Below are 26,202 nucleotides of genomic sequence, written 5' to 3'. Positions count from 1 at the left end.
ATTGAACAGATCTTTACTTCTTGTAAAATTCCATTCAGCACGAGGTAAATGATGCAACTGTGTATTAAAACACTGAAGAGGCACATTCTTGCGTGCGCACTCCAGGATGAATACTAAATATGAAGTTACATGATTATCTTTTTTTTTTTTTTATCTGAAGCTCCTACCCAGAACTTCTTTAACATTTCCACGATTATATAGGAAAAGTGGGGGACAGGAGTGGGGGGCTCGTGTGGGGGACCTAATCTCTAACCCAACTGTACCACCCAGTGTAACTTCTGTGATTTGAATGGAGAAACGGTCAAAACTTAACCGGTTGTCCAGGCGGGAAAACAATGGAATGATCTTTTCCACAAGGCAATTTTCCCACAATACCTGGAGAAGTGTACTTCTTTTCTTGGTTTTTGTTGTTGTTGTTTGATTGTTTGTTTCGTCTTTAGTGGGGAGTATAAGAATATCCTGTACCATGTTCCATCATTGAATACGTGTACCTGGTTTGTCGTTCCTAATTTCCAGTGAAAACCCTTCTATTTGCCTTCCCACCGAAACAACTGTTTTTTCCCATACAAGTGAAAAGCCCCCGTTGTTTAAATAACTGAATTAAGACTAAAGTTTTCGATGAAAATAGAAATCTCATGGTAAATGTTTGCGTCGCACGTGACTATCGTGTGTCGCATGTGAGGCGAATGTGCGCCCGTAATATTTGCACTTAAACGGTGTTTCTCCACTATGAACGCGTGTATGAGTGCGGTGAATCGAAGAAGCCGTGAAAGCCCTCACACAGTAAGGACATTTGTATGGTCTCTCACCACTGTGTATTCGTAGATGCTTGTTAAGGCTTGATGACTGTGAGAAGCGTTTCCCGCACTCGGTACACTGGTGAGGGCGATAATTTTCATGCACGTGAAGAATGTGTATACGCAATCGCTCTCGTTTGTCATAGGAGCGCTTACAAAGTGAGTAGGGAAACTTGCGGTCTCCGTTGTCAACACGGTGCGTATATTTAAGATGTCGGTCACAGTAGTATTTGTAGGCGAAAACTTTACTACAAGATGGACAAGAGCAGCTTGTCCCGACATCTATAAAAGAGAAAATAATTGTTAGTATAGTTAAGGCCTGGACAGCTCGGCGGACAAAAGGTGCAAGATTTTTTCATTCATTCTTTCATGCTACTTTGGAATTGTTCTGACTGCAATTTCAGGGGTACAATTACTAAACAAATAACCTAGAAATTGTGGCCAATATTACCATTAATGTTGTACCAATGTGTGTTCCCAAAAATTGTAAGTGCATATTCTTGAAAATGATAATGAAACAATGCCCATCAGGTCACTCTTCTAAAGGGTGTCCTCATGAAAAGTCTATACCGATATACTATTAAATCAAGTAGCTTCCTCCAATCTTTCTGACTCTGCTGATTCTCATTCTAAAAAACTTTCAAGAAAAGTGCACATACCCTTTTTTTAGCATTGTCCTCCTAATTTGCAAATCACCCAAAGATGTTCTGCGCACATTTTTTAAAAACTCTATATTTTTGCGGTCCTTCATCGCTGCTGATTAAGCTCACAACATGACGTCATGTGACGTAGTTTAAAGGGGCAGTATCACGGGAGATCGATGGGAGATATCATGATTTTCGGCCAAACTTCACTAAATTTAAACTTTGAACACTGTGTTAATTAATTTCTTAATCGCTAATTTAAAGAAATATTAATAGTGATTCTAAGACGAAAGGTTGAACCAAAATATAGTACAACCAGCGATTTTTAGTGCGTTACAACAGGGTACTCAAGGTATTCACAAGGTACTCCTACCTTGTGAATCGGAAATAAAAACCAAAATGGATCGAAATCAACCAATCTTAAGCCCTAAAAGCTGTTAAAATAAACTACTTGTTTTCTAAGGCATCCGCTCATTTATAGCAAGACAAATGTCCTTAGACCTCCTTAGTGTATAACAATTTAGTGTTCGCGCGTTGTCGAAAGACACACAAATATGTCCTCTCAAGAGCCAGAGAAAACATTCTCCCACACTGAGTCGGATTCTTACTGCCCGGTTAAAGCCAAATTTTAAAAGAGAAAGGAAAAATTGTCGTCGTTTCTTTACGTCCTCCTTCAAACTTCACATAGTAAAAATCTTAACCACGTAGGTTATTGAAGAAGTCGTGGTGATATGACAAAAAAAAAAAGAAAAGAAAAGAAAGGATAACAAAAATAAATGACACCAAAATTAGAGCCTGTTGAAAAAAATATCCATCACATTTTAGATTCCTTTTTATTCTGTCAGCATTCATCTGGTGCGGGCTGTGTTAGTATTGTAACTATCGGTGGGTGAAATTCTTTTCAAAACAAATATATTTACGACCTTGGAGTAAAATCAGCGATAACGCGTCCTGCAGGTGTTTATGAATCCAAGATAGTGAGCGATCTACAGTCCTAAAGGGAACGACTTAAAAAATGGTGTTACGATCTTTGTCTGGAACTTGACAATGGTATATTCCTGTTCTGCGCCAAAATACATGTCAACATAATGGTAAAAGAGAGGCATTAAATAACTGAATGAATATGAGATACTGTATGTTCAAAAACCCTTACAAATACAATTGACGTGTTCTCATGTTCTCTTACTTGACTCTGTTTTCATATAGTTAGGAGGAAAATACCTTGAAAAACTCTCTCCAATCGAAGCCTCTTTTGAACATTCGCTTACAAAGGCGAAATTCTGTCGTTTAAACTCCACAAACCTACCAAAAAGACAAGAGACTACGGTAGTTACCAGGTTCAAAATCCCAATAGTCAAATCCTCAGGGTATGCACGGAGAAGATGCTGCAGTTTTGCATGGCTCAAGTGAATTTGATCAAGTAACTGAGGTTTTTAGCACAGTTCAGCTTTCTGGCCGTTTCTGTTGCTCACTGGGCCATTTACATAACTCGAGTCGTCTCTTGTTCAATTTTGGTCAACCATGTAGTCTGCTGTTTCCAATGAACAGTTTCAGATACCTTTCCAATACTTATCCATATAACACTCAAGTCAGAACTCTGTCGAAAATGTTTGAGTCTTTTGAGGGTCTATCTCATAATAAACGAAAACAGAAAAATTTATTTAATTTTATTTCAAAAAGAGGTATTAGTTATTGTAAACGCGGCTCTTTATGAAAGAAAATTGTCCAATGTACTTCACGTTAATCTATCGAACTGAACGTTTTGAGGTACCAGAGTAGTATACCTGCAAGGACCAGAGAAAGAACTCGACGTATACCAAACATCAAGCGAGAAAAAATAGAGATCATTAACTGGCAACGCTTGGTGCAACTAAGCAGAGCGTATAAATTCACCAACTAATTAATAAATTAATTATCTCCATTTCTTCTGGCTTGATATCGTCATAGTTCTATCTCTTGGAATTAATAAACATGGTCTCCAAACATTCCTCCGCTTCTGCATCAAGTCCGAGTATAGAGTGTGTGCACGGCGGCCATGTTGGAGGACTAAAACAATAGAAGATGTTTGCATAAAAATAGAATATATTTCTCAAAGGAAAATCATTGTATTAATTGTTTTGGTCCTCCAACATGGCCGTCGTGCACACACTCTATTGTAATGTTATTCTACCGAGTGTATTGTTCGTCTAATACGTACAGTATATTCCCATGTGAGATCTATGTCTCAGGACATCATCACCATCATCATCATCATCATCATCATCATCATCATCATCATCATCATCATCATCATCATCGTCATCGTCATCGTCATCGTCATCGTTCGACTTTTGAGCTCGGGAAGCATGCAACAACTGTGCTTTAAACTTCACCGCAGTCCGCCATAGCGTTTCCATTTCCAAGATCTGACCTGGACAGTCTGGACATCTTCAACGTGATTTATAATGTCTAATTGCTTCATTAATGCTATCTCTCTCTTTGCCATCAAGGGTTTTTAAAACAAGTAACGGTCAACTTCGGTCATTATCAAGTTCAATGTTCGGAATAAAAATTAACATATCTCTCTCTACGCCTTGAAATTTCTTCTCGACCTCAGCAAATTTCCGAACAAGTCAGGCTGTGTTAAATTGCACAAGTTTACCTGTTAAACAGCCATAAAATGATGCGGGAATAACTATTTTTGCCAATTTTTTACCGATTTATGGATCAGATTTGCCGAATTTTATCGGTCTATCGATTGATACTGTATGATACAGTCAACTCCCGCCTTGCGGACACCTCGCTATTACGCAAGCCTCGATAATACGGACAGCAGCTAAATCCCCGACAAAAAATAAATTTAAGACATTTCACTGAAATAAATTCCGGCATTAGCCTATTACGGACTCACTATAATGCACTTGTCATCGGCTTCCCCGAGGGGGGGGACCCCGGGCTGATATGGGGACTTTGCTAATTGTGTATTTCAAAGTTCTTGTATTTCCCCACCCGTGCGGGATTTTTTTCTTGCAAAGTCCCCAGTATTTGGCGAACCCAACTGGATTTGAAGATGCACTTCAGAACTTTATTTGGGTTCTTTAAACAGTCGGCAAACACTCGGACTTTGCATTCTGATGAAAACTGAACTTTAATTATTTTTTCTCGAATACTCCATAAGTTGCTATAAATCACTCCTCTTACTGTACATGCGCAGTATGGTGAAAACTTCAACTTTTCATTCAGTCCTGAATTCCCCAGAATCTGTTTTCAATCTATCCGGACTGATGAAGAACAAGGGAAAACACACTATCATGATGGTTCATTGCTGCTTCTAAACACAACGTCCTTAAGTTTCCTGAGTACTCTGAACAATTGCTGTGATGCTTCAGAAATTAACATTCTTGTGAATATTTAAAAAAATCAACTTTTTCTATCCTTAACAATTTAACAGACCGCTTCTATTATATCACTAACAAAAGACGACCTGTTGACCTTTAACAGTGACCTCTATAAACAATAATATATACACAGAGGAATTTTAAAGTTGCCTATGCCTACAAATACGTACAAATTTTTGACGGATGGTCTGTTTGATAGACAAAAAACAATGGATTTTAAAACATACCTTTTTGTTCTCCTCTGCCATCTTGCCATCGATCGAGCGAACAAAAATCGTCCCCAATCTCATCTCAGTTGAACATAAGCGAAGTCCCCATATTTTCCCCGAGAGTAGGGCATTCAAAAATCCCCACATTTCCCCCACCACAAGGGAAGAAATTTGTTGCAAAGTCCCCATAAAGTCCCCGTATTTCCCCACATCAGCCCGGGGTCCCCCCCCTCGGGGAAGCCGATGACAAGTGCATAACTCGTCCCCAATAGAGTCGACTGTGTACAGGCTGGACACAATGCGACATTTTACATAACACATTTGGTAAATCATGGCTCGGTTACTTAGCATATTTTTCCCATACTGCTCTTCCTTTTCGTGGGGAACATAATGGCTGAAAGGTCAGTGTGTTGCCGTCGATAGATTAAATCTTTTCCATCCGTACTGATCGGCGCGTTATGAATTCATATTTGTACCAAAATAGGGTTTTGGTGCTATTAAAATGATGAACTGTTCAGTTATTTTCTGAAACACACCAATAATAAGGACTTTCTAACAAGTTCTTATTTTGCTATTTTAAAGTAAACGCTTAGTTCGCGACACGAGTCGAGAATACTTATATCTTCCATCATTTGGGTACCAACTTTACCATTTTTGCGTTAAGTTTTGTTCTTCTCTGAATCGTAACGTTAACACTGTTTCTTTGTGATATGGTCTATCCTGTATCATGATGTGAGGCGTAGATAACATTACTCCTGTAACAAATCTTCACTGTAATCTAAAATCGTTCGCTTTTTATCGACAGGGAGAAGGTCCCACGTGTCCCCGAGACACTGCTTAAAAAAAGGAAGAGTTTGGAACAGCTCAAGGCTACCAGGGCTAAAGCTCAGCTCCAACAGAAAAAGGTGAGACTAGCTGTACTATTTCTGCTGTGTCCAGCTGGTTGAACTAAGAAATAAATATGCGTTATTGACCAAGCGTGAGGTCAAGATGGCTGGATATTGGCCAAGTCCTTTTTTTGCGTTTTTATGGACCGAGACGAAGTCGAGGTCCATAAAAACGCAAAAAAAGAACGAGGCCAATATCCAGCCATCTTGACCGAACAAGCTTGATCAATAAAGGATTTATTATATGGCTTTACCATCAAGTTAAAACTACAACAACAAAACAAAACAGGACATGAAACTGCTCTACTCGGAAAGAGTATTCTTCATAGCCGGCCGGTGCAAGATTTATTTTCAGTGCATTTTTGAATTAGCATGTAATCGTGGAAAACAAGGAATCCTAAATTATCTTAGGGCTCTAACTTTATAGTGGCTTAAAGGGAGTATACAATTATTGAGAACGAAAAATTTAGATTTTCGCAAGATCGGGAAGATTTGAATAGAATCCGGCAAACTCGCCATTTTCAGCCGATCGCGCGGTGGCGTAAATAATAAAATTTTTTACTCACTTTTTGGCTTCCAATCATTAATTCTTGAATGAAACAATAGATTTTGAGATTATATGCAAACATATGCCGAAAAAAAAGAGCGGATAAATCAGAAAACTGAGCGAAACTTTGACAAGATTTTGTTGTTTACAACAAGCAAGACGCGGCTAAATTAAAAACGTGAGCTTCTTCGGCGAACTTGAAAAAAATACTTTTCTGAACTGCTCTAAACACTAACCGCAACTTCCACTACGCTATGATTTAAATACAGTCATTGCAAACCTAGAGAATTTATCAATTTGGCACTCGACTTGAGATAATAAGTTTTTCAAAATTAATTCTATCTAAAATAAGCTTACTACACGCAGAGCAACTCACCGATTCAACTCACATTCATTGTAGCTGAAACAAAGTTTTCACTACACCAGGACGATTCCATTCTCTTTCCTTTCCTTTAGGTAAATGTTGAGAGTTTACCGAACTTTTTAGTGAGCGTTTTCCCCCAAAACAACGAGGAAATCGAAGAAAAGATTGCATTGTTGTTGGGATTAAACTTTCGATGCCAAGCGGACGGGCAACGGGTAATCCCGAGCGGGCAAGATAGCTCCATCTTGCCCGCTCGGGTAGCCAATCACAGCGCAGGATTTGACTCATCTTGCCCGCTCGCGGAGCCAGCCATATAATAAACACAGTAACTGTCCATGCAAGTTTTTCGTGTATATGTTGTGGTTTCATCGTTTTATACTGATGAATTTGGTTTCTATTTTGTATTCTTTTGTACTCTGTGAATAAATTCAAAAGGGAATTTGAGTAGAGTTTGATTTTCTGTACCAAAAAAATTACCAATTTTCAACATTGTTTGAAAAATGCACTTAACGCCCATTTCAGACACTGAATCTCTTTTGTGCTGTGGGTAATTGATACGGCAGTGGTTTCACAGTGGTACGGCATCAGAATCAATTTGGTTTGGTAGATTTGAGTGTAACAATATTGCAAGTTACAACAGAACTTGTCATTCAATACAACATTGGAGCAGCTTCATGTCATATGGCATATGTTACACACACCCAACCCAATCTATAAAATACTATATGTATGCCTATATGTTTTACCAGTCAAGCATAAAACTTGTACATGTAAAAAAGGTTTGACCAATGTGGGTTGACATATATCATGCCATTTGAATGAGCTGTGACTCCAGGGTCACACCAAAGTCACACTTGACTAAATTAACTTTGCCATCTGTCTGTCAATTGTTGTGCTGAACTTAACCCAATAACGGCCAACCGGCCAAAACGGGCCGTGAATCCTCGCGGGCTCGCGCAAGGGTTTCTACCTCCCCTAGAAGGGATAATTTTGTCCTTTATTGTTCTAATTGTTCTAATTGTCTTTGGAAAAGACTGACCAATCAGAATCCACTGACACGCATATATTTTTAGGCCTTAGGGGAGTCTAGACACAAAAAGGTTTTTGTTGTCCGAAAAATAAAGGATTTCAGCCATCATGGCGGGCCGCGCGCTTCAGGCTTAAATATTCAAGACGCCAATTTTGCGTTTTCGGAAAAAAACACAACTTTTCAAAACGGTAAATTGAAAGAGCAACTTTTAAGGAATACTCGACAGTTTCAACAGCGGAAATCCAAGCATTAACGGTGGAGAAATTATGCTTCGAGGAAAATTTGTAGTTTTACCGAGGCGACGAGCTGGCGGACATCTCAAATCATTGTTTTCGCCATGGACTTTCTTGGTGATGTTCGAGTGTTTCTCGCAATACAACTCACAAAGAATTACAGTTTGATTGTGAATTTGTACTGAAATACTTTTCTAATTGATCGATTCTTTGTATTCCGAACAGTTTTTGCAAAAGTTTTGAAAAACGTGCTCCGCCCGGGTCGATAAATTCGCTTCAAAATTGACTCGCAATTGCTTCAAATCGCTTGCGAGTCGGTCGCCTCGCGGCAAAAATTATACGCGTTTTCTTCTAAGACCAATACAAAGACTTATTTGAATAAATTTTTCATTTAGAAAAGCTTTATTGCCTGTTTTTCTTTCTATTTTCATTGATGAAACGTGATGACTGTCTAATCTTGCATAAACAAACACGTCTTCTCGAGAGCAGATCAAATTACTGCCATGTGGCGCAAGGATCAAATTTCATCGAAGTTTTCGAAATTTTTACCTTCAGGTTTGTTTTTCGAGTAATCTTTAATTCGCAGCTAGGGTATTTTATTCGACAATTAGAAATTCTAGCTATTCTAGACCAAAGGAGGGCTGTTTCTTTGACCCAGTAAGTTGTCAATTTTTACTGCACATTAGGTTAATAATTAACAATATGCTAAGTTGTGAAGTAATTTTATTCGTGGAAAACACATGGCCGTTATTGGGTTAAGTGTATTTTTTAATTAGGTACAATGCATAAAAGGTACAGCGTGTGAACTAGGCATTTCACTTCTCTTCAAACAATATCAACAACAATTGTAATTATTTTTTTTCTTGTAACACAAAGGTGCGGAGAGAGAAACGCAAGGAAATTTTTAAAAGAGCAGAACAGTATGTGAAGGAATACCGCCAACAAGAGAAAGATGAGATTAGAATGAAGCGGATGGCAAGGAAGCATGCAAACTTTTACGTCCCAGCTGAGGCAAAGCTCGCTTTTGTCATACGCATCAGAGGGTATGTTGTTAATGACTTGCTACTAATGTGGTGTTATTGACTTAGATTATTTGATGTTAGTGTGACTCCTTGTCAGTGTTTCATACTAATCATGAGAACCCTCCAAGCTTACAGTGCATGTCAGAAAAAAGTGTGCAATGCATATGGAAAAAATAGGCACATTTTTTGCATGTGTACATACAGTACGGTGCAAATGTAAGTTGACAGTCTCGACTTGAAACTCGATCCTCAAAGCTATCAAGAATTGACGCTTGAGTTTCGAGTATTGACACGCTCGAAGAATTTGTCGAGGATTTTGATGGCAGATTTTGAGGAAATGATTAATTTCTCAAACCTCAAACAATAAGAGAGAACAAAAGCGGTTTTCGTATGGCTCTTGCATGTAGTCTTTTCTTAGTTTGGTTGAAAGTTGAAGTAAATCAAATCAATGGCAGTGAGTGTTTGATTAATCTGTTTCAGCGCGTTTCTTCCTTCCGCGTATTATTTTTAAAACACATCTGTTTTTCGTTGTTGTGAAATTATATGCTTACATTTTTCATATGCTTCACCAATTATCTTTAATCAAACTTCAAACTCAACGAAGCAAACTAAACTACAAGATTGCAGCTTTTTCGCGGAATGTAAGATGATCGCTTCTGAAATATGTTCGCTGCGCAAGATTATACTTGATTGTACTTGAATCTTTCGAATGAAAACTTTTGAAAAGCATTTCCTTCTTTAAAAATGCACAACATTTAAGGAAGATTTAGGCAAGGAACTGGGAAAACTTCAACGTGGCCATTCACTTGCCTTTGAGGAGACTTTGAAAACCCCCGCGAATTTTACATCTTCAGTGTAGCGTTACAAATTTCCATGAATATTATCGAGATCATCTCAAAAGGCAATGTCACATTTTCTCCATTTTCTATCAACTGATTTCGGATTGTAACTGTGTCTTCCTCCGACAGATGACTGGATTACCACTGAGAATGGAAATGCGCGATCGCTTTTAACCTTGCTAAAACCAGTACGCTGGACATAAATATGCTTGATTGTACTTTAAACTTTGGAATCAAAACTTCAAAAACAGCATTCCTTGATTAAAAACGCACTATACTTTGGGTTGTAATCGGCAAGGAACCGAGAAAACGCTTAAAGAGCGAACTCTTTCCAGCTTGAGCATACACGTACGCCATCGCTCCAACAAAAATGGAAACACAGTTGGCTATCTCTGCATAGATGGTTCCTGTAAAAAGGAACTGATAAGAACCTTGGATAAGATGTGTGAAAAACTAATGAAATCACGCGAAAAGTTCTTTGTTTCCTTGTCTCAAAACTCAATGCACTCATACTTGAAGCTTTTGAGGATTGAGTTGCGAAATTCGAGTTTCGAGGGACTGTCAACCTACATTTGCATGGTACTGTACATCAAAATGAACACATGCATTGTGTTTTCTTTTAAATTTTGAACAGCTTGCAGTGAACAGGTGAAAAGCTATGGAAAAGTTATTATTTGAACTGTGACTGGCTTTCACAAAATGTATCTTCATTTAATGTTGTTTGAGATTTTTCTTTTGCATGTGTAGTGGTGAATGGATAAGCGTTTATCTCTACATCCTCTTTGCTTTGAAAAAGACATAATCTGCAATTTCTTCGCCACAGACTCTCGGTTTTGTACTGTTTAAGTTGTCAAGTATTTCTTTGAAGTTATTCATTTGATTAACCATGTCAAAAAGATTGTTTTCCTTCTGAATTGGCACCATTAACATTTACACAGACATATTCTGATCTGTCAGTCCTTTCTGAAGACAATTAGAACAATAGGGGACAAAATACTCTTCAAAATGTCTGGCCAAACTATTGCAACATCATCCAGCTCATTCATAGTAGTGAACTTTGGTGTGTGTGTGTGTTTTTAATGTGTGTGACCAGTGCAGGTGCATAATACACCCAATTCTTGTTTCACTTCTGACCTGCACTGTAGATCATGAATAGTTGATGATATGAAATCACAGCGTTTTGATTCCAACTTAGGATATGACAATGTATAAAGTTGTTGAAACATTTCTTAGTTTAGAGATATGGTAAGAACCTTTAGTAGCCTTTTAGAAAATCAGTTAAGGTGGGTGAACTGATTTTGTCAGTTGTTTTTATCATTAATTTTAGAGACTACTCTGAATAGCTAGGAAATAATTTGAACAGTCGATTTCTTTATTCTACTGCCTTATATACATGTCGCTAGGGATTTGTGATTTGTTGAATTTCCAACGTAGCACCCAGTGGGTTGGCCCCCACTGGCTCTGTTTTAATGGCTGTCAGGAGCTGAGTGTCCTTAGGACACAATGCATGATGTCTGTTCCTTGCCATGTCGTTGGAGATCAAACCTGCCCCCAGTGTGTCACTGGTTTGGTGCAGTACTTTGTATATTCCTTGTGCTTCCCAGAGTCACTATGTGACCATTACTGGGGAGATAAACCATGCAATGAACAGTTATTTAGGTATTTCAGGGCTTGAAATTAATGGTACATGTAGCTTACTCGCTACAGACTGGTAAAACTTCATTTCTAGCTAGGAGGTTTGTGCTTTTACTAACCACTTTGGCCAGTAAAAATTGTAAAGTGCTGGATGGACAAAAGAAATGAAAAAAGTAAGCAAGTAAAAAATAAATAAAATAAGAGTGTGAGCAGATTCTGAATTGACTTCCTTAAAAAATAAACGACCTACTTCCCTTTCATTTAGCATAAACATTGAGCTAGAGAGGACATGTACACTTACTTTTTGAGCGTTTGAATTAGTTTAGAATTGATTTGACTCCAACCATTCAAATGTTGAAGTACAAATTTTTAATGAAGCTAAAACTCTAATCAACTAACTCAAAGAAGCCATGTTTTTCTTAGAAATTACTCACGTTTGACTGTCTCCTGCGTAGAGTTAAAGCTTTATCTTGTTAAGGTCAATTTAAAATTTCGATTACAAATAACAAAATTAATCAACAGTAAAAAAAGTTTCAAGCATTGGAGAGTGTTTCTTAATAGTTATTTCACACCAAACAGAAAATGTCCGAGCTTGTTCCCTTTTCTTTTCATAAAACAAAATAGTGAAACTGAGGCTACAGAACATTCTATTTTAACCTGTGAGCAAGCTCTCAGAGAAGAGGAGGGTAGGTAGGGGAGAAGGAGCAAGAGCTGCAAATTGAGTAATTCAGGATTGTCCTGTTACATGCAACCAGAACTAGATGAATGGAAACTCTACTTTCCACTATTATTTTATAGTCAAGACAATGCACGTGAAGAGTAATGACATAAGCACCAAATTCAACATCCACCAATCAGCATTTTTCATCAACATTTTCGAAGCAGATTTTCAAATTCCTGAGACATCAATGCAAGCTCTCCTTCCCCCTCCCCCCCCCCCTCCCCAAGAGCTTGCTTGTAGGCTAATTTTGTTTCAACTAAGGAAACTAGACTTATTACTAGCCACTGGGCTAGTGAGCTAAAAAGTTAGTCTCAAGTCCTGTTACCTGTAATTCAATGACTACAGTAGAACCATTGTAAATGTATATTGTACTGTTGATAACAAGCCTTTTGGTTAATGTGGGTTCTGTTGTTTTGTTTTAGTATCAACGGTGTGAGCCCAAAGGTGCGGAAGATTCTTCAGCTGTTCCGCCTTCTTCAGATCCACAATGGTGTCTTCATTAAGCTGAATAAAGCCACGATTAACATGCTGCGAATTGTGCAACCATATGTTGCTTACGGGTGGGTAGAATTAAATAATGTTTTGATATGATGTTAGGGAAAGTGTACCCTGTTGCAGTGGTCACCTGCATTCTTTGAAGGTGATTTTTTTAAAGCTGATAACATTCCAGTAAGAGTTAAACTTCATCAAACTTCATGTCATCAAGATCACTGGTGTACCATCCTCTGTTTGTGTAATGTACTACTGTTGTGGTGGTTGAGATTTGTTGCAAACGTGCAGTTTTTTAAGAGTTTTCTTGAGCTGTGTTGCACAATAAAGTTTTTTATGCCTGCTTGAAGTTGTCTTTACAATTGCTTACTTTATTTACGGATACAATTTTCAAAATACCTTACTCTGGAGGTGGGGGGTGCACAGTTCGAATTGATCTGTGCATAAGAAACTTGGAATTTTTATGTAGCGAGCACCTGTACAAACCCACAAGCTTATTTTAAAAACTTTTTTTGTAGATACCCAAATCTGAAGAGTGTGCGTGAGCTGATCTACAAGCGTGGTTATGGTAAAGTGAACAAACAGCGCATTGCCATTACTGACAACTCCATCATTGAACAGAAGCTGGGCAAAGATGGCATCATCTGTGTAGAGGATCTCATTCATGAAATCTACACTGTTGGGGAGCACTTTAAGGAGGCTAACAACTTCCTGTGGCCATTCAAGCTCAGTTCTCCCAAGGGTGGTTTCCGTAAGATGACCACGCACTTTGTTGAGGGGGGCGATCATGGAAATCGTGAGGACAAGATCAATCAGCTCATCCGTAAAATGAACTAAAGCAATGTATAGAATAAAGCTTAATAAAGAGACACTGTTTCTTTCAGTTTTCGTGTAATTGTTTTATAATACTGCTTGCACAGTTTGCCTTCATAGAGATTGCTTCTGACAGTTACAAGAAGTCTATGTACACTGCAAAGTTTGGTGATTTTTCGCTTTATCTTGTGACATCCCTTGCTAAACAAAGCCTGCAAACTTTGCCTTGATTGCTGGAGGGGCAGATTAAAGGGGGTTGTGGTTGCAGCCTTTTCTAAATACAGAAGCCCCCTCCTCTTTCCTTTCTCCATTTTTCAATTATCTTTTTCCTGCCTTGTTCTTATCGTTGTCGTTGTTTTGGTATTTTTGGTGCGACTTTTCTTTATTACCAAAATTATCACCTTGAAAGAATATCTGAAGGTTCGTCTGTAAATTAATCTTGTAGCCGCACAATCTACTGAGACCTTGAATAATAAAAGGCAGTCTATGATTGCATGTGGCTACTGCTTAATTTTTGTGCAATATTGCAGTAAAAAAGCAATGTATAAAATTCAGAGGGGTAAATGAACGGCGAATTTGGTATGCGCTGGAGGATTTCGGTTTGTTTACCCTTTCCCATGGTTTGCATAAGAACGCATAGTGAAGAAATTCTGTGAATCAAGACACAGATATACAAGCTTTCTTAAATGAAAAATCGATTCAGACAGACCTGTGTTCATGCCTGAAGAGCAAATTCGTTCAATTTTCGCCTCGAGTGAAGCTATGTAGGGGGTGTTACGAAAACGAAGGCCTAAGACCCGGTACACTGCGCACTAGTAACTCAGGGTTAAAACTCGAACTCGTGCCAAGCTTGAACTCATTTTATAGAAAAACAAATCCAAGAGCCGAAAGCAGTGGTGACTGAAGAAAGACCAAGAAGCACCACGCGCGAAGTGTCAGTCAACATATCAAAAGCTTAAATAACAATTTTTTTTTCTGCCGGGGTCTTTGTTTTCGTAGACCCTACGTCAGCAAAAAGAACTGCCGTCTTTGTATCGAGAATTTTCCAGCAGACAAGCCTTATCGCCTGTTAGAATCTATTTTAGCTACAATATCTAAAATAGCTTTCGTACTACGAAAACTAGGACCGTGTCCTAGGTCTAAGGTCTTCGTTTTCGACATGTTTCGAGGGTCTTCGTTTCCGTAACATAGTCTTTTTGTGTTTCAGCTAGACCGTTTCGTTTTACACTTTTCTATTCCAGTAAAGAAAGTTGAACAGTTTGTTTTGTAATGGACACTTGAACCATCTCTTTACTTGTCCGTACCGTTTGAAATTCATGTATTTTTGGTGGTACCGCCGCATTCCTGTGCTGTTTGGTCGATACTGTAGTTCGGATTCATTGCATTGTATAAACTGTATATATGGTTGTGATTTTCCTTTTGTTCTGTTTGAGATGTCGTTTAGTCTTTCCTATGTAACTTGCATCTGGAGCACTGTATCATGTAGATGAGATTTAAGGACGAGCACGCGATGCGATGTCGTATGGATCTGTGTTCGCTTGTGGAGAAAAAGGTGTAAAACGTGGTTCCCTAGGTAATAAAGGGACACATTTTGCACCTATTTCTGTTACAACGGAAAGCTCCCGGTGTCTTGGGTAATTTTCACTTAGCTTTTTGCAGAAGAAGAAGAAGAAGGTTAGTTTATAAGTTTTGTCTAACCGAAATATTGGGCAATAAAATTATTTTAGCTGTCCGATCAGCCTTGCATTTGCTAATCCTGATCCGGCTATTTAGGTCTAAGCACTTTTCTATACTATTTAGTGTCAAGCAATGATTTTACAGCCGGCTGTTATGGCAGACATAGACTTGCTTACAAGTCGAGCTCAGAGAGCGCGAAGCGCGATCGTTAGAGCTCGAGCGAGCGAGCGCGGAGCGCGAGCGAGCCAGTCAGTAGAGAGAAGCGAGCGACTTTGAGAAAGTCTATGGCAGATATTTTGGGACTATCAAGGATTCGGCGTTCGGCGTTCGGTATTCGGCGTTCTGCAAGCTAGCCGAGCCCCCAACTTTTTAGCATCGCAATGCATTGTTGGTCATCTTGCGTCGTGGGTGGATGTGATGTAGTTTGTTTGATTCAGCGAATCCCTCTGAATGAATGTGCTGCGCTGTAGTTCCTGCTGAGTACGTACAAGAAATGTAGCAGTCTATGCCAATGCAGAAAGGAAGTTTTCTGGTGATGGTAAGTAGAATTTAAGCGTGCAATTTTTAGTTTCCTCGTTGGCTAGCACACGTGTGTCGCTTCATCACTGAAATCAAGTTCGCGAAATGGGGCAATTTCCCTCCTTTGGAAATGACACTCTGAACTTTTTATTTTTTGGTTGCAAGGGCGTTGGAGATTTTATCTGGTGGTTCATTTTCATAAATTCAATGGGAAGAACGCCGAGTCACTAGTAAGCGCCTTCAAGCAGCCTTCGTACACTGTATGCATTCGTGTGGAATTCCTCGATTTGTTCATGATCATTCTACCTGGCTTGGGAACGGGGTCTGCGATCACGCAGTATTCTCCTGTTTTTGGTGTTTGTTTTCCTTCTTTTTGCTGTCGCACTTGAGACTTAGCAGGGTATATTGTGGTATGAATTGCATGCACGGTAAGGGTCATTTGCAAATGTGCTTATCAATGAAAGCTTCAAGCCTGTGTGATAAGAGTGCAAAGTAAGGGAGTGTTCATTATTTATGGGGAGGGGGGGACTAGCAAATGGGAGGGGGGCTCAGAAAGGTTTTACTCTGGATCTGGGGAAGAGGTGGGGGGGAGGGGGGGGGGAAAGTTTGAGGGCTGATATCACTAGGTTTTTTAATTTTTTTTTTATTTTTAATTCTTCCAGAACCGCATGACATTTAATGTACCTGTACCACAGTAAATCAAACCATAAGACACAACAATGCTAAAGAGCATTTCAAAATGTAATCTTACACCAATAGTTTACACAGCAAATGGGTTCCATTCAATGGATTTGCTAGTTAGATATGTTTGGATTTCACTGGCTGCACCAATAGATAGGCCGCCCTCAGAAATAAGTTGATCTAGGCCTTTTACTTGAACGGTTGGATGAAGGCTGTCAGTGTTTTGCAGGCAGATCATGTCATCTGACAGTGGCAATATAACTTCTTCTGCACTTTCCCCAGTCAAGGACTCCACAACTGCAGCTGGGCACAATCTTTTTCTCTTTTCTTTCCTCTGTTTTGCCTTTCTCTTGGCCTCTTATCCCCTCCTACTCACTCGACTTTTTTTTTAGTGTCTGCCAGTTGGACAAACACCCTCTTGATCACTTCAACCTGTACATTAACATACGTAATAGTTTCTTCACAGTACAATTTTCCTTCTTTGGCCCATCTTTTTAATATACCAGGGGTAGTAAAAAGCTCTTCCATGTGGGCCATCATTTTCTCTTTTCCCTTTTCCAACAGTACTTCAAGGTCTTCAAGTTCTTTTATCCCTTGCTCTACTCTGTCACAATTTCTTGGCAGTAATGACTTATCTCGGCAATCAAGAGACTGACCATAAGCAGCAGCATTATCCCGTATAAAAATCAGACAACCAGTGTTTTAAAAGATAGAACATATATCCTTTTTAAGATTTATTTTAACAATTCATGTCAAAAACATTAATTTGTATAGTTGACTGTCAAGTCACACGAACTGGAAGAACAGTGAGGAGGTGGACAGGCAACACAAATGCTGATTTTTTTCTTCTACTGCTAGTGGAGCAAGCAAAAGGCAGGTGAGTAAAGCGCTAAGTTGAGGATGAGAGTATGGTTTGATAACAAATGCATCATTGGGGGGGGGGGGGGAGTCAAAAACGTTAACATGGGGGAGGCAAAAAAGAATTATCCTTAATCATTGAGGGGGATACAAAAAGTTCCAAACGTTCCGTTTCCCCATTTGTCCCCCCGCCCCTCCCCATAAATAATGAACACTCCTTAATGTGGGATTTCTCTGATGAATACAATTCGCCAGTCAGCATCACTTGCCTGCCATAAGAGAGCAAGCTGAATGCATGGCTTTTGTGACAGCTTGAAAACCTAAAAAATGGCTTCTAGCCTCTTTATCTTGTTTCAAAATTCATTCCTTCATTATTATGACCTTTTCAATGTTCTTAAGTGTAATTAAGATGCATGGATGTGTGTTGAGCACTTGCATGTTGTATGCACATTAGAAGGTACTAAAACAACCACATGAAAATATGAAACATGAATTTTTGGGGTGTCCCCAAAACTCAGCTCGCACACCTCCAAAATCTCAGACGCCTTGGTGTCTCAAAACTCAGACCCCTTAAAGGGGAAGTATCATGGGGTTTTTGATATCTTTTGTTAAAAATGATGAAATAAGACCGTCAATCACCTACCAAACTAATTCTAGAATAAAGGGAGGAACGAAATCAACTCAATTCTTGAAAGAAACAACTTGTGATCTGTTCTAGCGCATCTTGGAAACAAAAATGCGAGAACTTGAAAAACATTAGCCCAATATTTTTCAAGTTTCAATCCAAACCGACCTACTCTGTCTCTAGCCAGAGGCACTAATCGACAGTTTTATTGCACTGGGGTGATAATTTTTAACAAACTTGACAATTATTTCGTTGTTTCTGCTGACAGTCAAACATTTTTGGGTTTTGAAATAACAGCAAATTTTCGTGATACTTCCCCTTTAATATTAAAGAATACTTAGGGACTTGAGTTTCCTGTTAATCACTGATAATCAAAAAATGAAATTTTGTTTGGTTGACTAGGTTGCGTAGTTTAGATATTGAAAAGTTTCGTAACATGTCTGACGAGACCTTGACATAATCAACATCATTTAGAATAAAGGGGTTGGTGTCATCATTGCTACTGTGCAGCTCAGAAATAAGCGAACCAAAATGTGCGCGTAAAACGCGTAATGTTTACAAATTTGTGATCGGTGCTTCATAGAAACTTTGAAGAAAACTCTTGGCTTTGAAGAAAGAGCACTTTACCATTTGACTCAGTGAATTCTGCGAAAAAGAACCGGAGATATCGTTTTTTCAGTCCTTGCCGTGACGCTACAAAGACAAATAACATTTCACAATGGACAAACGCCGGTGCGTGCCAAACCAAAACTTTCCTTGCAGAAAAAGTAAGTAAATGTGATCGGCGCATCACAGGAAGTTTCAAGAAAAATATTGCCAATGAAGGGAGAACATTTTAACGTTTGAATCAGCGAATTCTGCCAAAGAGACCCGGAGATATTGTTTTTTTCAGTCCTTGCCGTGATGCTACAAAGACAATAACATTTCACAATGGACTCACGCCGAAGCGTGCTGAAAAACCAAAACTTTTCCTTGCAGAAGAATCAATTAAATATGATCGTCGCATCACAGAAACTTTGAAGAACAAAATGCCTATACTGGCATTTACGCGGGATGCATTAATTCCAACTGTATGCTTCGCAGATTTATAGAGCTATCCTTGTTAATGGAATAGTTTGAGTCACCACGATCGCGTTACATTGTTTCCCTTGTGTTACGCGACTCAGACTATCACCGGAAATTTCTGAAATTCCATTACGATAACGTAAGCTTTTCAATGACCTCTTTTCAGTCTCGCGTTGTGGTCTAAGACTGTCAAACAAAGCACGATTCCCTCGCTAGGAACTCTCCAATTTCCACCGTTTTTAATGTCGAGTGCATCTTAGAGGTTATTCTTTTGATTTACCGTTTCAAAATGGTGAAATATCCGTTAAAAAACGGCACACTTAAGTCCACAACATGTTAACCCAATGCGGTCCTGGGGCCAAAATCGCGCGTGACACCCCTAAAGCCGGCGATTTTCGATTCTTGCTTGCGTTACGCGAGCGTTAAATATTAACCATATGCGCAGTAAACACACACACAAGATCGGGTTACAAGACAAAGTTTATTCAAAGCACATAACTCAAAAGGCCGAAATATGCCAAAATATCGAAAGAGAAAGGCCGAAAGGGTGTTCAAAAGCGAATGTGAAAATCAAAAATCGAAAATTTAATTCGCCGCGCGACATTTTCCGAAATGAAATAAACAACGCGGACAAAAGACAGTGAAAAGAAAGCCGAATTATGCATAATTAGAAGCCAAACAAGACGGCTAATAATAACCAAATTATATTTCTTTGAGTATTTTTCAGGATCACATAGTGGATTTTACGACAGTCGAGGACTCAGGAAACGAAGAAGTTCAACCCAAATTTACCGCATGAAAGATCGCAAAACAATTCACCTTGCACAAAGCCACCCCGCATTGAACGCATTCAGTGGAAGTTTCGACAGGCCGCCCAGAAGGAGTCTTAATTCCCACCCTCTTACACCTGACACATTGTCTCTTCCTACCCTTAATTTTGTCAATGAAATGCTTACCTGCATTTTCCTCCCCGAGTGAAAGGGTCTGAATTTTTTTGCGCTTTAGTGACTGCGCGGCCGAAACGCTAGATGAAAACCCCCCGATAAGTTGCTTCGCAAGCCTAGTGCGAAAATCAACCTGCTTTAATTTAGCCCTCCCTGCCCCGGTAAGAAAATGGTTCTGTAAAATAAAAGCATTACAAATTGAAACATCGATAGAGAACCAAAACAAATACTTATACCATTTCCTAGAAGAACGACCCACAGAATAATACTTACGGAATTGATCGGCGAGGTCAACTCCCCCCATATTTTCATTGTAAAGGCCGATCACGGCTGGCTTGCTGACCTGCTGATTGTGTCTTCGAATGACAACATCAGGGGTATCTGGACTTACATTTGAAGAAATGACACTGACATCCCGTTTGTCATGCCATTTCGTGAAAACTAGCTTACCTTTTTGCCTAACAACCTTTTGTCCGGGACGCAATTTTTGCCGAGCACATGGCGGCAAGTCCTTGCGATTTACCCGGACGGTCGCGCAAGCGAAAGTCTTCTGAACCCGCAAATGTTCCATCAACCTAACTGAACTGAAAAAATTATCGAAATATACATGGTGGTTCCTGTTCATAAAAGGGGTGATCATCTTGGTGACCACATCATAACCCAACCCATGGATGCGCTGAAGCCTGGGGTCCTTACCCAAATAAACATCAAAATTCAACACGTACCCGTTGCTTGAGTCTGCGGCGATCCAAACCTTGATCCCGTATTTCGTTGGCTTTGCCGGCATGTATTGTCGGAAAGAAAGCCTACCCCTAAATGGAATCATACCCTCATCGACTGAAAGATTTTTAGTGGGGCTAAAACTAGTTTCACAATTTTGCCTAACATAATTTAGCACGGGTCTTACCTTGTAGAGACGATCATAGCCAGGATTTCCACGGGCCACTTCTTGGGTCGCATCGTTGAAATGGAGGAAACTACTTAATTCCTTAAACCTATTCTTAGGCATTACTTTCTTAATCCCTACATTACCAAAAAAATCATCAGTTGACCAGTACTGATCTAAACTGGGCAGCCTAACCATACCCATAATAATATTTACAGCAAGGAAAGCTTTAAGTTCAGCGAGCGTAACCGGTCGAAATTTAGCGAGGCGCGCAGGGGAATCGGCAAGCTTTTGGCGAGCGTAAAGGTTGGTTTCTTGCACTATTTTATTCAACAAATCTTCCCCCACAAAAGCTGAAAAGAAATCTACGGGTGTGGGGTTATCTGGAAGCTGGAACTTGATGCCGGAAGCCTCAACAAAATCGGGAATACGAAAGGGAGAAAGTTGATCGGACCACCGAAGTTCATCGGGATCTGCGTCTTCATCACTTACCTCTTCTTCTGCGTCTTCCTCACCTTCGTTTTGATCCTCTTCGCTCTCTGACTCACTGAAATCGAGATCGGAGTCACTGTTAGCATTTTGTTGTGATTTTCAAACCCATAGAAACTTCCCTCGTCCCCTGAGTCCTCGAAATCTGACGCGCTATCGGATACGTGATCAATGTTATCAGCCATCGTAATTCGATCGCGCAAGCCAAAGACAAAGCGGCGAAGTCAAGACCTCGTGGCTCCTCTCATCACCTGTCAAAAAATGCGCAAAACACGTCATCTGATTGGTCAATTCACCTTGTTGGTATCTATGACAACAAAACAGGACAAAAAAACTCAGGGAGGGTAGGGAGGACTCGTTTATTTTCGTGCGCTTTTACGGCCGGTTTTGGCCGGCATGGCCTTTCATGGGGTGCTTTTCGCGCGGCCGGTTTTGGGCGCCTCGGACTGCAATGGGTTAACAATATGGCAACACAAATTTAATCTGAGATTAATGAATAAATCAAATGATCCTTTGACGTAACACAAGTTGGGGTGAGTGGGTCCCCTCCCTCGGGATAGACGCGACAAGAATGGATTTTGATTGGCCTGCTTTTGTTGAAGACAATCAGAACAATACATCCCTAGTAGGAGAGGGCAAAGTTTAATGAATAAATTAATGTGCCGATTTGTGGCTATGACGAAGAAAAAGAAATCGTCCCGTTTTTAGACACAGTATGCTCCCTCAGGGCATCCTGCGTAAAAAATCTTGTCTATTAATGGAGAGCATTTTACCGTTTAACCCATTACCCACCAGCCGTTTCCAGAGGTTTTTCAAAATTCAGCAAAATTGGCAAAGTGATTATTTCCTACCCCATGTGCAGTAAAAATACATAACTTACAGAACAAAAAAAACAACAACACCCCTTTAGTCTAAGATAGTTTAAATTACTAATTATGGAATAAAAAAAAACTAGTTGCCAATTCAAAATTTTCCAAACAATAAACTTAAAGGTAAAAATTTCCGAGATTTCGATGAAATTTGATCCGCGCGTCACATGGATGAAATCTGATCCGTCTCGAGAGCATGTGTTTGTTTACGCGAGATTACACAGTTGTCTCGTTTTCTCAATGAAAATAGAAAGAAAAACACACAGAAAGCTTTCCCAAATGAAAAATTTATTCAGAAAAGTCTTTGTTTACGCCTTAGAAAGAAACGCGTATAATTATAAATGCGAAACGAGCGACACGCAAGCGATTTGAAGGAACAACAACTCCAATTCGAAGCGAATTTTCGACCCGTGCGGGGCACGTTTTTCAAATATTTTGCAAAAACTGTTCAGAGTACAAAGAATCAGTCAATTAGAATAGTATTTCAGTACAAATTCACAATCAAACCTGTAATTTTGTTTGGCTGTTGAATTCCCAGAAGTACTCTAAATTTTCGCAGAAAGTCCGTGGCCTGAATAATGATTTGAGCTGTCGGCTCGCTCATCGCCTGGATAAAACAACAATTTGTACTTGAAGCGCAATTTCTTCGCTGTTATATCTCGGATTTTCGCTGTCGAAACTGTCGAGCATTCCTTAGCAGTTCTTCTTTCGATTTACCATTTCAAAAAGATGTGTAGCCGCACGGCCCACGAGGGAAAAAAATAGAAATTGGACACAGCTTCTAAAGACAAAAAGCTCTTTTGTCTGGGTCCCCCTAAGACCTAAAAATATATGCGCAGTAAGTGGATTCTGATTGGTCAGTCCTTTCTGAAGGCAATGAGAACAATAGGGGACAAAAAATCTCTTTTAGGGAGGGGTAGGACCCGAACGCGGACTGAGTGCAAGGATGCCAAAAATCACAGCAGGTTTTGGCCGGCACGGTGCGTTATGGGTTAAATCAGCGAATTCTGCCAAAGAGAACCGGAGATATCCTTTTTTGATAATATTATGCGGTATTCTATAATACAAATTCATCTTGCTGCACGACCACTGCTAATGATATGTAAACATCAACGAAAGATACATGGTACGATATTTATGATCATGCTTGTTTAGACTGTTTAGAGCTGTTTCCACAGGTAGTGTGGACGAATACATTTTAGTGAAAGAAAAATTAATCGACTGGTTGTCGAATCATCGCTTGTAAAGCGATAAATTTTGAAATTAACAACAGCCACCGTTCTCGACCTTCAAGCTTGTTCTGCCAGAAGTGACAAAACGAACGCGAAGTTTGTTGTTAATGCTCGTCCAGCAAGTACTATTAATTCGATAAACTATTTTTCTTTTCTCGAAGAATCAAATTGGCAAAAAAAAGAGTATGTCGGTAATAAGGTTTTTTATCGTTGAGTTTCTGAAGGGAGCAAGCTTCGAAATACGACACCTTGTATTCGAGTTTGTCAAGGCGAGGTGCTAAACGCGTTCTATTATAGTCCTGTCGATCGTCATTATTCGAATTTCGTGCTGCGGGCTGTCGCTTTTACTTTACCGTTTCTTTTGTTGTACAAGACAATGCCACATAACGCAAAGGTATGGCAATGAATAACAAAGGGAGGACATGCGCGTATCTCGAAGAATCAAATTGGCAAAAAAAAGAGTATGTCGGTAATAAGATTTTTTATCGTTGAGTTTCTGAAGGGAGCAAGCTTCGAAATACGACACCTTGTATTCGAGTTTTTCAAAGCGAGGTGCTAAACGCGTTCTATTATATTCCTGTCGATCGTCGTTATTCGAATTTCGTGCTGCGGGCTGTCGCTTTTACTTTACCGTTTCTTTTGTTGTGCAAGACAATGCCACATAAAGCAAAGGTATGGCAATGAATAACAAAGGGAGGACATACGTGTATGACAACATATGCATACGTGTATAGCAGCATATGCATACGCGTATTACTTGCGTATGGTTCACGTATACGATGTTCGCTTATTTCTGAGCAGGACTGTATATGATAGCCAACGAAAAATAACATGATCATACCTTGAAATGGTGTTCTAGTACAAGATAAATTGAGGCATGCATTTTGTGTGGAATTTTGATTTGAAAAGATCCAGTCCATGCAGTGTTCCAGATAAGAGAGGGGTCTCAGCATCAAAAACCCAAGAAGCCTTGCTTCCTGGCCCGACAAAATGAACGGTAAACTTAAGAAGATTTGGGGAGAACCATAGCTATTGACCCCTCAAAATTCTTCATTGACTCTCTGATTTTGAAAGTTATCTGGAACACTGTCCATGGTCAGAAAATCTGTTGTGTACTTCATTAAGTATAGGAATTGTATTTCATCCATAGATTTAACCTTGTTTCCAAGTTTTAAATAAAGTTTGTTTCCACTCAACTTACCATTAACTTTGTTTCTGAGGACTTTAACAAACTAGAGGAAAAGTTGTTGGCAGCTTTGTGCATTTGAAAACTGTTTGTGGTAAATAGAGCCTTTCCACACACACTGAAGGCAAAAATGGTGAATAGGCTCTTTGCACAAGAGTTTGGTTACTAGTGTTTCTTCCCAATTGTTGAGGGAAGTGAACACATGTCAAACCGCTAAACACTGAAGATGGCATAATTGTTGACAACTGGTAAAATGAGTTATCGACAATAAGAGTGCTGTGTTTGTTATCAACAACAAAAGTAGTTTTGAAAAGGAAAACTTTTTTGTTGTTGATGACTACTTTTCCTGGCTCAAACATGGGATTTTTTATAATATAGACAACTTTTTATGCTCAACATCAAAATAGTTATTGACAAACTTGACTTATTGTTGTTACAGTTTGTTGAGGCCCTATGTCTGTTCAGTGTGATTGGCTGCTTCATAGCCTGGTACCCAATTTCTTTAGAAACTTTTCAACAACATGTATTTAAGTCTCGTGTCAAGTTAAAAGCAAAATAGAAAATACAAAAGTTCAGAAACATACACCCAAAAATATTTAGTATCAGTAATTTCCACGGTTCCTTTTTTCTCCAGTTGTATGAATACTTCAAGAACAGCAGATGCATTTGACTTTGATTGTGGAGCAGCTGAAAGATGCATGCTAAATTATTTGGCTCAAACTGGTCAGTAGCTTTTCTTCCATGTAATATTGCAGAAAGTGTCACTCAGAGGGAAAAATATTCTTTTGATATGAGTGAAGAAAATTCATGGTTGCGTGGGAAATCGTTAATCCACAGTCCCCATTTCAAGCTATTATGAGTTTCTTCCTAGTTGTTATGTTAAAAACTAAGCTTCAATACAACACCAGAAAAACCACTTCCTACCATTTTTTTCCTACGAGTTCCAAAAATTTTCAATACTTCTGAAAATATATTGTCAAGGTGAATATGCAATGTAGAGAAAAACGAACTTGGAGGCATCAAGGGTAAACAATACCAGATGTATCACGCAAGTTACTTGCCTTTGAATTCATAAAGATTCTTATAAAAGACACATACTTGGTTAGAATATCCTTGTCAGAGGTACAGTGCAGGCCAGAATTAAGCGAACCAAAACATACACACATAACACATTGTATACTCGTCTAAAAATCTATAGATGCGCGTGTAGTCAGGCGCATTAGAATGTATGAACTAGCCACTGTTTTCGTATTGTTGTCCTTTCATTGTTCTTTTAAATAGCCGGAGAAAAGCCTTTCAGGATGGTTTAACAAAGTAGAACCGGCTCTGTACAAGAACAACTCCATGTTGTTCAGCCCTTAAAAGAAGAAACTTTAAAATATCTTAAATTACAGCAAATACTTGCTGCGGGGCGTACTGTATTTTGCAAAATTAAACGAAACGAAAAAATTAATAAATCTGTAGAATTGAAGATATCAAACCCTACAACAGTCAGACTTCTCTGTGTGACAAGCTAAGAGGGGAATAAAACACCGAAGGTGCAGAGTTTCTAACATTAAAGATC

At 39.2% G+C, this 26,202-nt stretch overlaps 1 protein-coding gene, 1 long non-coding RNA gene and 1 other non-coding gene across 4 annotated transcripts in view; all 3 read left to right on the top strand.

Annotated features, from left to right (window-relative positions):
* Positions 1–5,380: 5,380 nt before the first annotated feature.
* On the top strand, positions 5,381–13,677 carry LOC146450415 (large ribosomal subunit protein uL30-like). The gene is made up of 5 exons (XM_085100425.1): positions 5,381–5,428; positions 5,833–5,932; positions 8,965–9,131; positions 12,728–12,865; positions 13,313–13,677. Exons 1-5 carry the CDS (start codon positions 5,418–5,420, stop codon positions 13,629–13,631), a joined length of 735 nt encoding a protein of 244 aa, XP_084956551.1. The 5' UTR covers positions 5,381–5,417; the 3' UTR covers positions 13,632–13,677.
* LOC146450416 (small nucleolar RNA SNORA73 family) lies at positions 11,375–11,602 on the top strand. Its single transcript, XR_014860338.1, has one exon. It is a non-coding gene; the product is annotated as a small nucleolar RNA SNORA73 family (small nucleolar RNA).
* A 2,033-nt stretch (positions 13,678–15,710) lies between the features above and the next one.
* LOC146450413 (uncharacterized) overlaps positions 15,711–26,202 on the top strand; it is a 28,430-nt gene continuing 17,938 nt past the window's right edge. The window contains exons 1-3 of one of the 2 annotated variants that reach the window (XR_014860316.1): positions 15,711–15,822; positions 17,259–17,361; positions 25,273–25,361. This is a non-coding gene — a long non-coding RNA (uncharacterized LOC146450413). Of the gene's footprint in view, positions 15,823–17,258; positions 17,362–25,272; positions 26,075–26,202 lie in introns of those variants that run through there. The other variant, XR_014860315.1, reaches the window with a different exon arrangement.

This window comes from Pavona decussata, unplaced genomic scaffold, assembly GCF_977016875.1.
Source record: "Pavona decussata unplaced genomic scaffold, jaPavDecu1.1 SCAFFOLD_468, whole genome shotgun sequence".
In the NCBI taxonomy this organism is placed as follows: domain Eukaryota; kingdom Metazoa; phylum Cnidaria; class Anthozoa; order Scleractinia; family Agariciidae; genus Pavona; species Pavona decussata.
The sequence above is the reverse complement of the archived record's forward strand: the minus strand, read 5'-3'. Positions and strand labels throughout refer to the sequence as shown.

Bases quoted from the DNA above. Each gene is read 5' to 3' on its own strand.
- LOC146450415 (XM_085100425.1), top strand. The intron at 5,933-8,964 runs GTGAGACTAGCT...TGTAACACAAAG, and splicing joins CTCAGCTCCAACAGAAAAAG to GTGCGGAGAGAGAAACGCAA. The intron at 12,866-13,312 runs GTGGGTAGAATT...CTTTTTTTGTAG, and splicing joins CAACCATATGTTGCTTACGG to ATACCCAAATCTGAAGAGTG.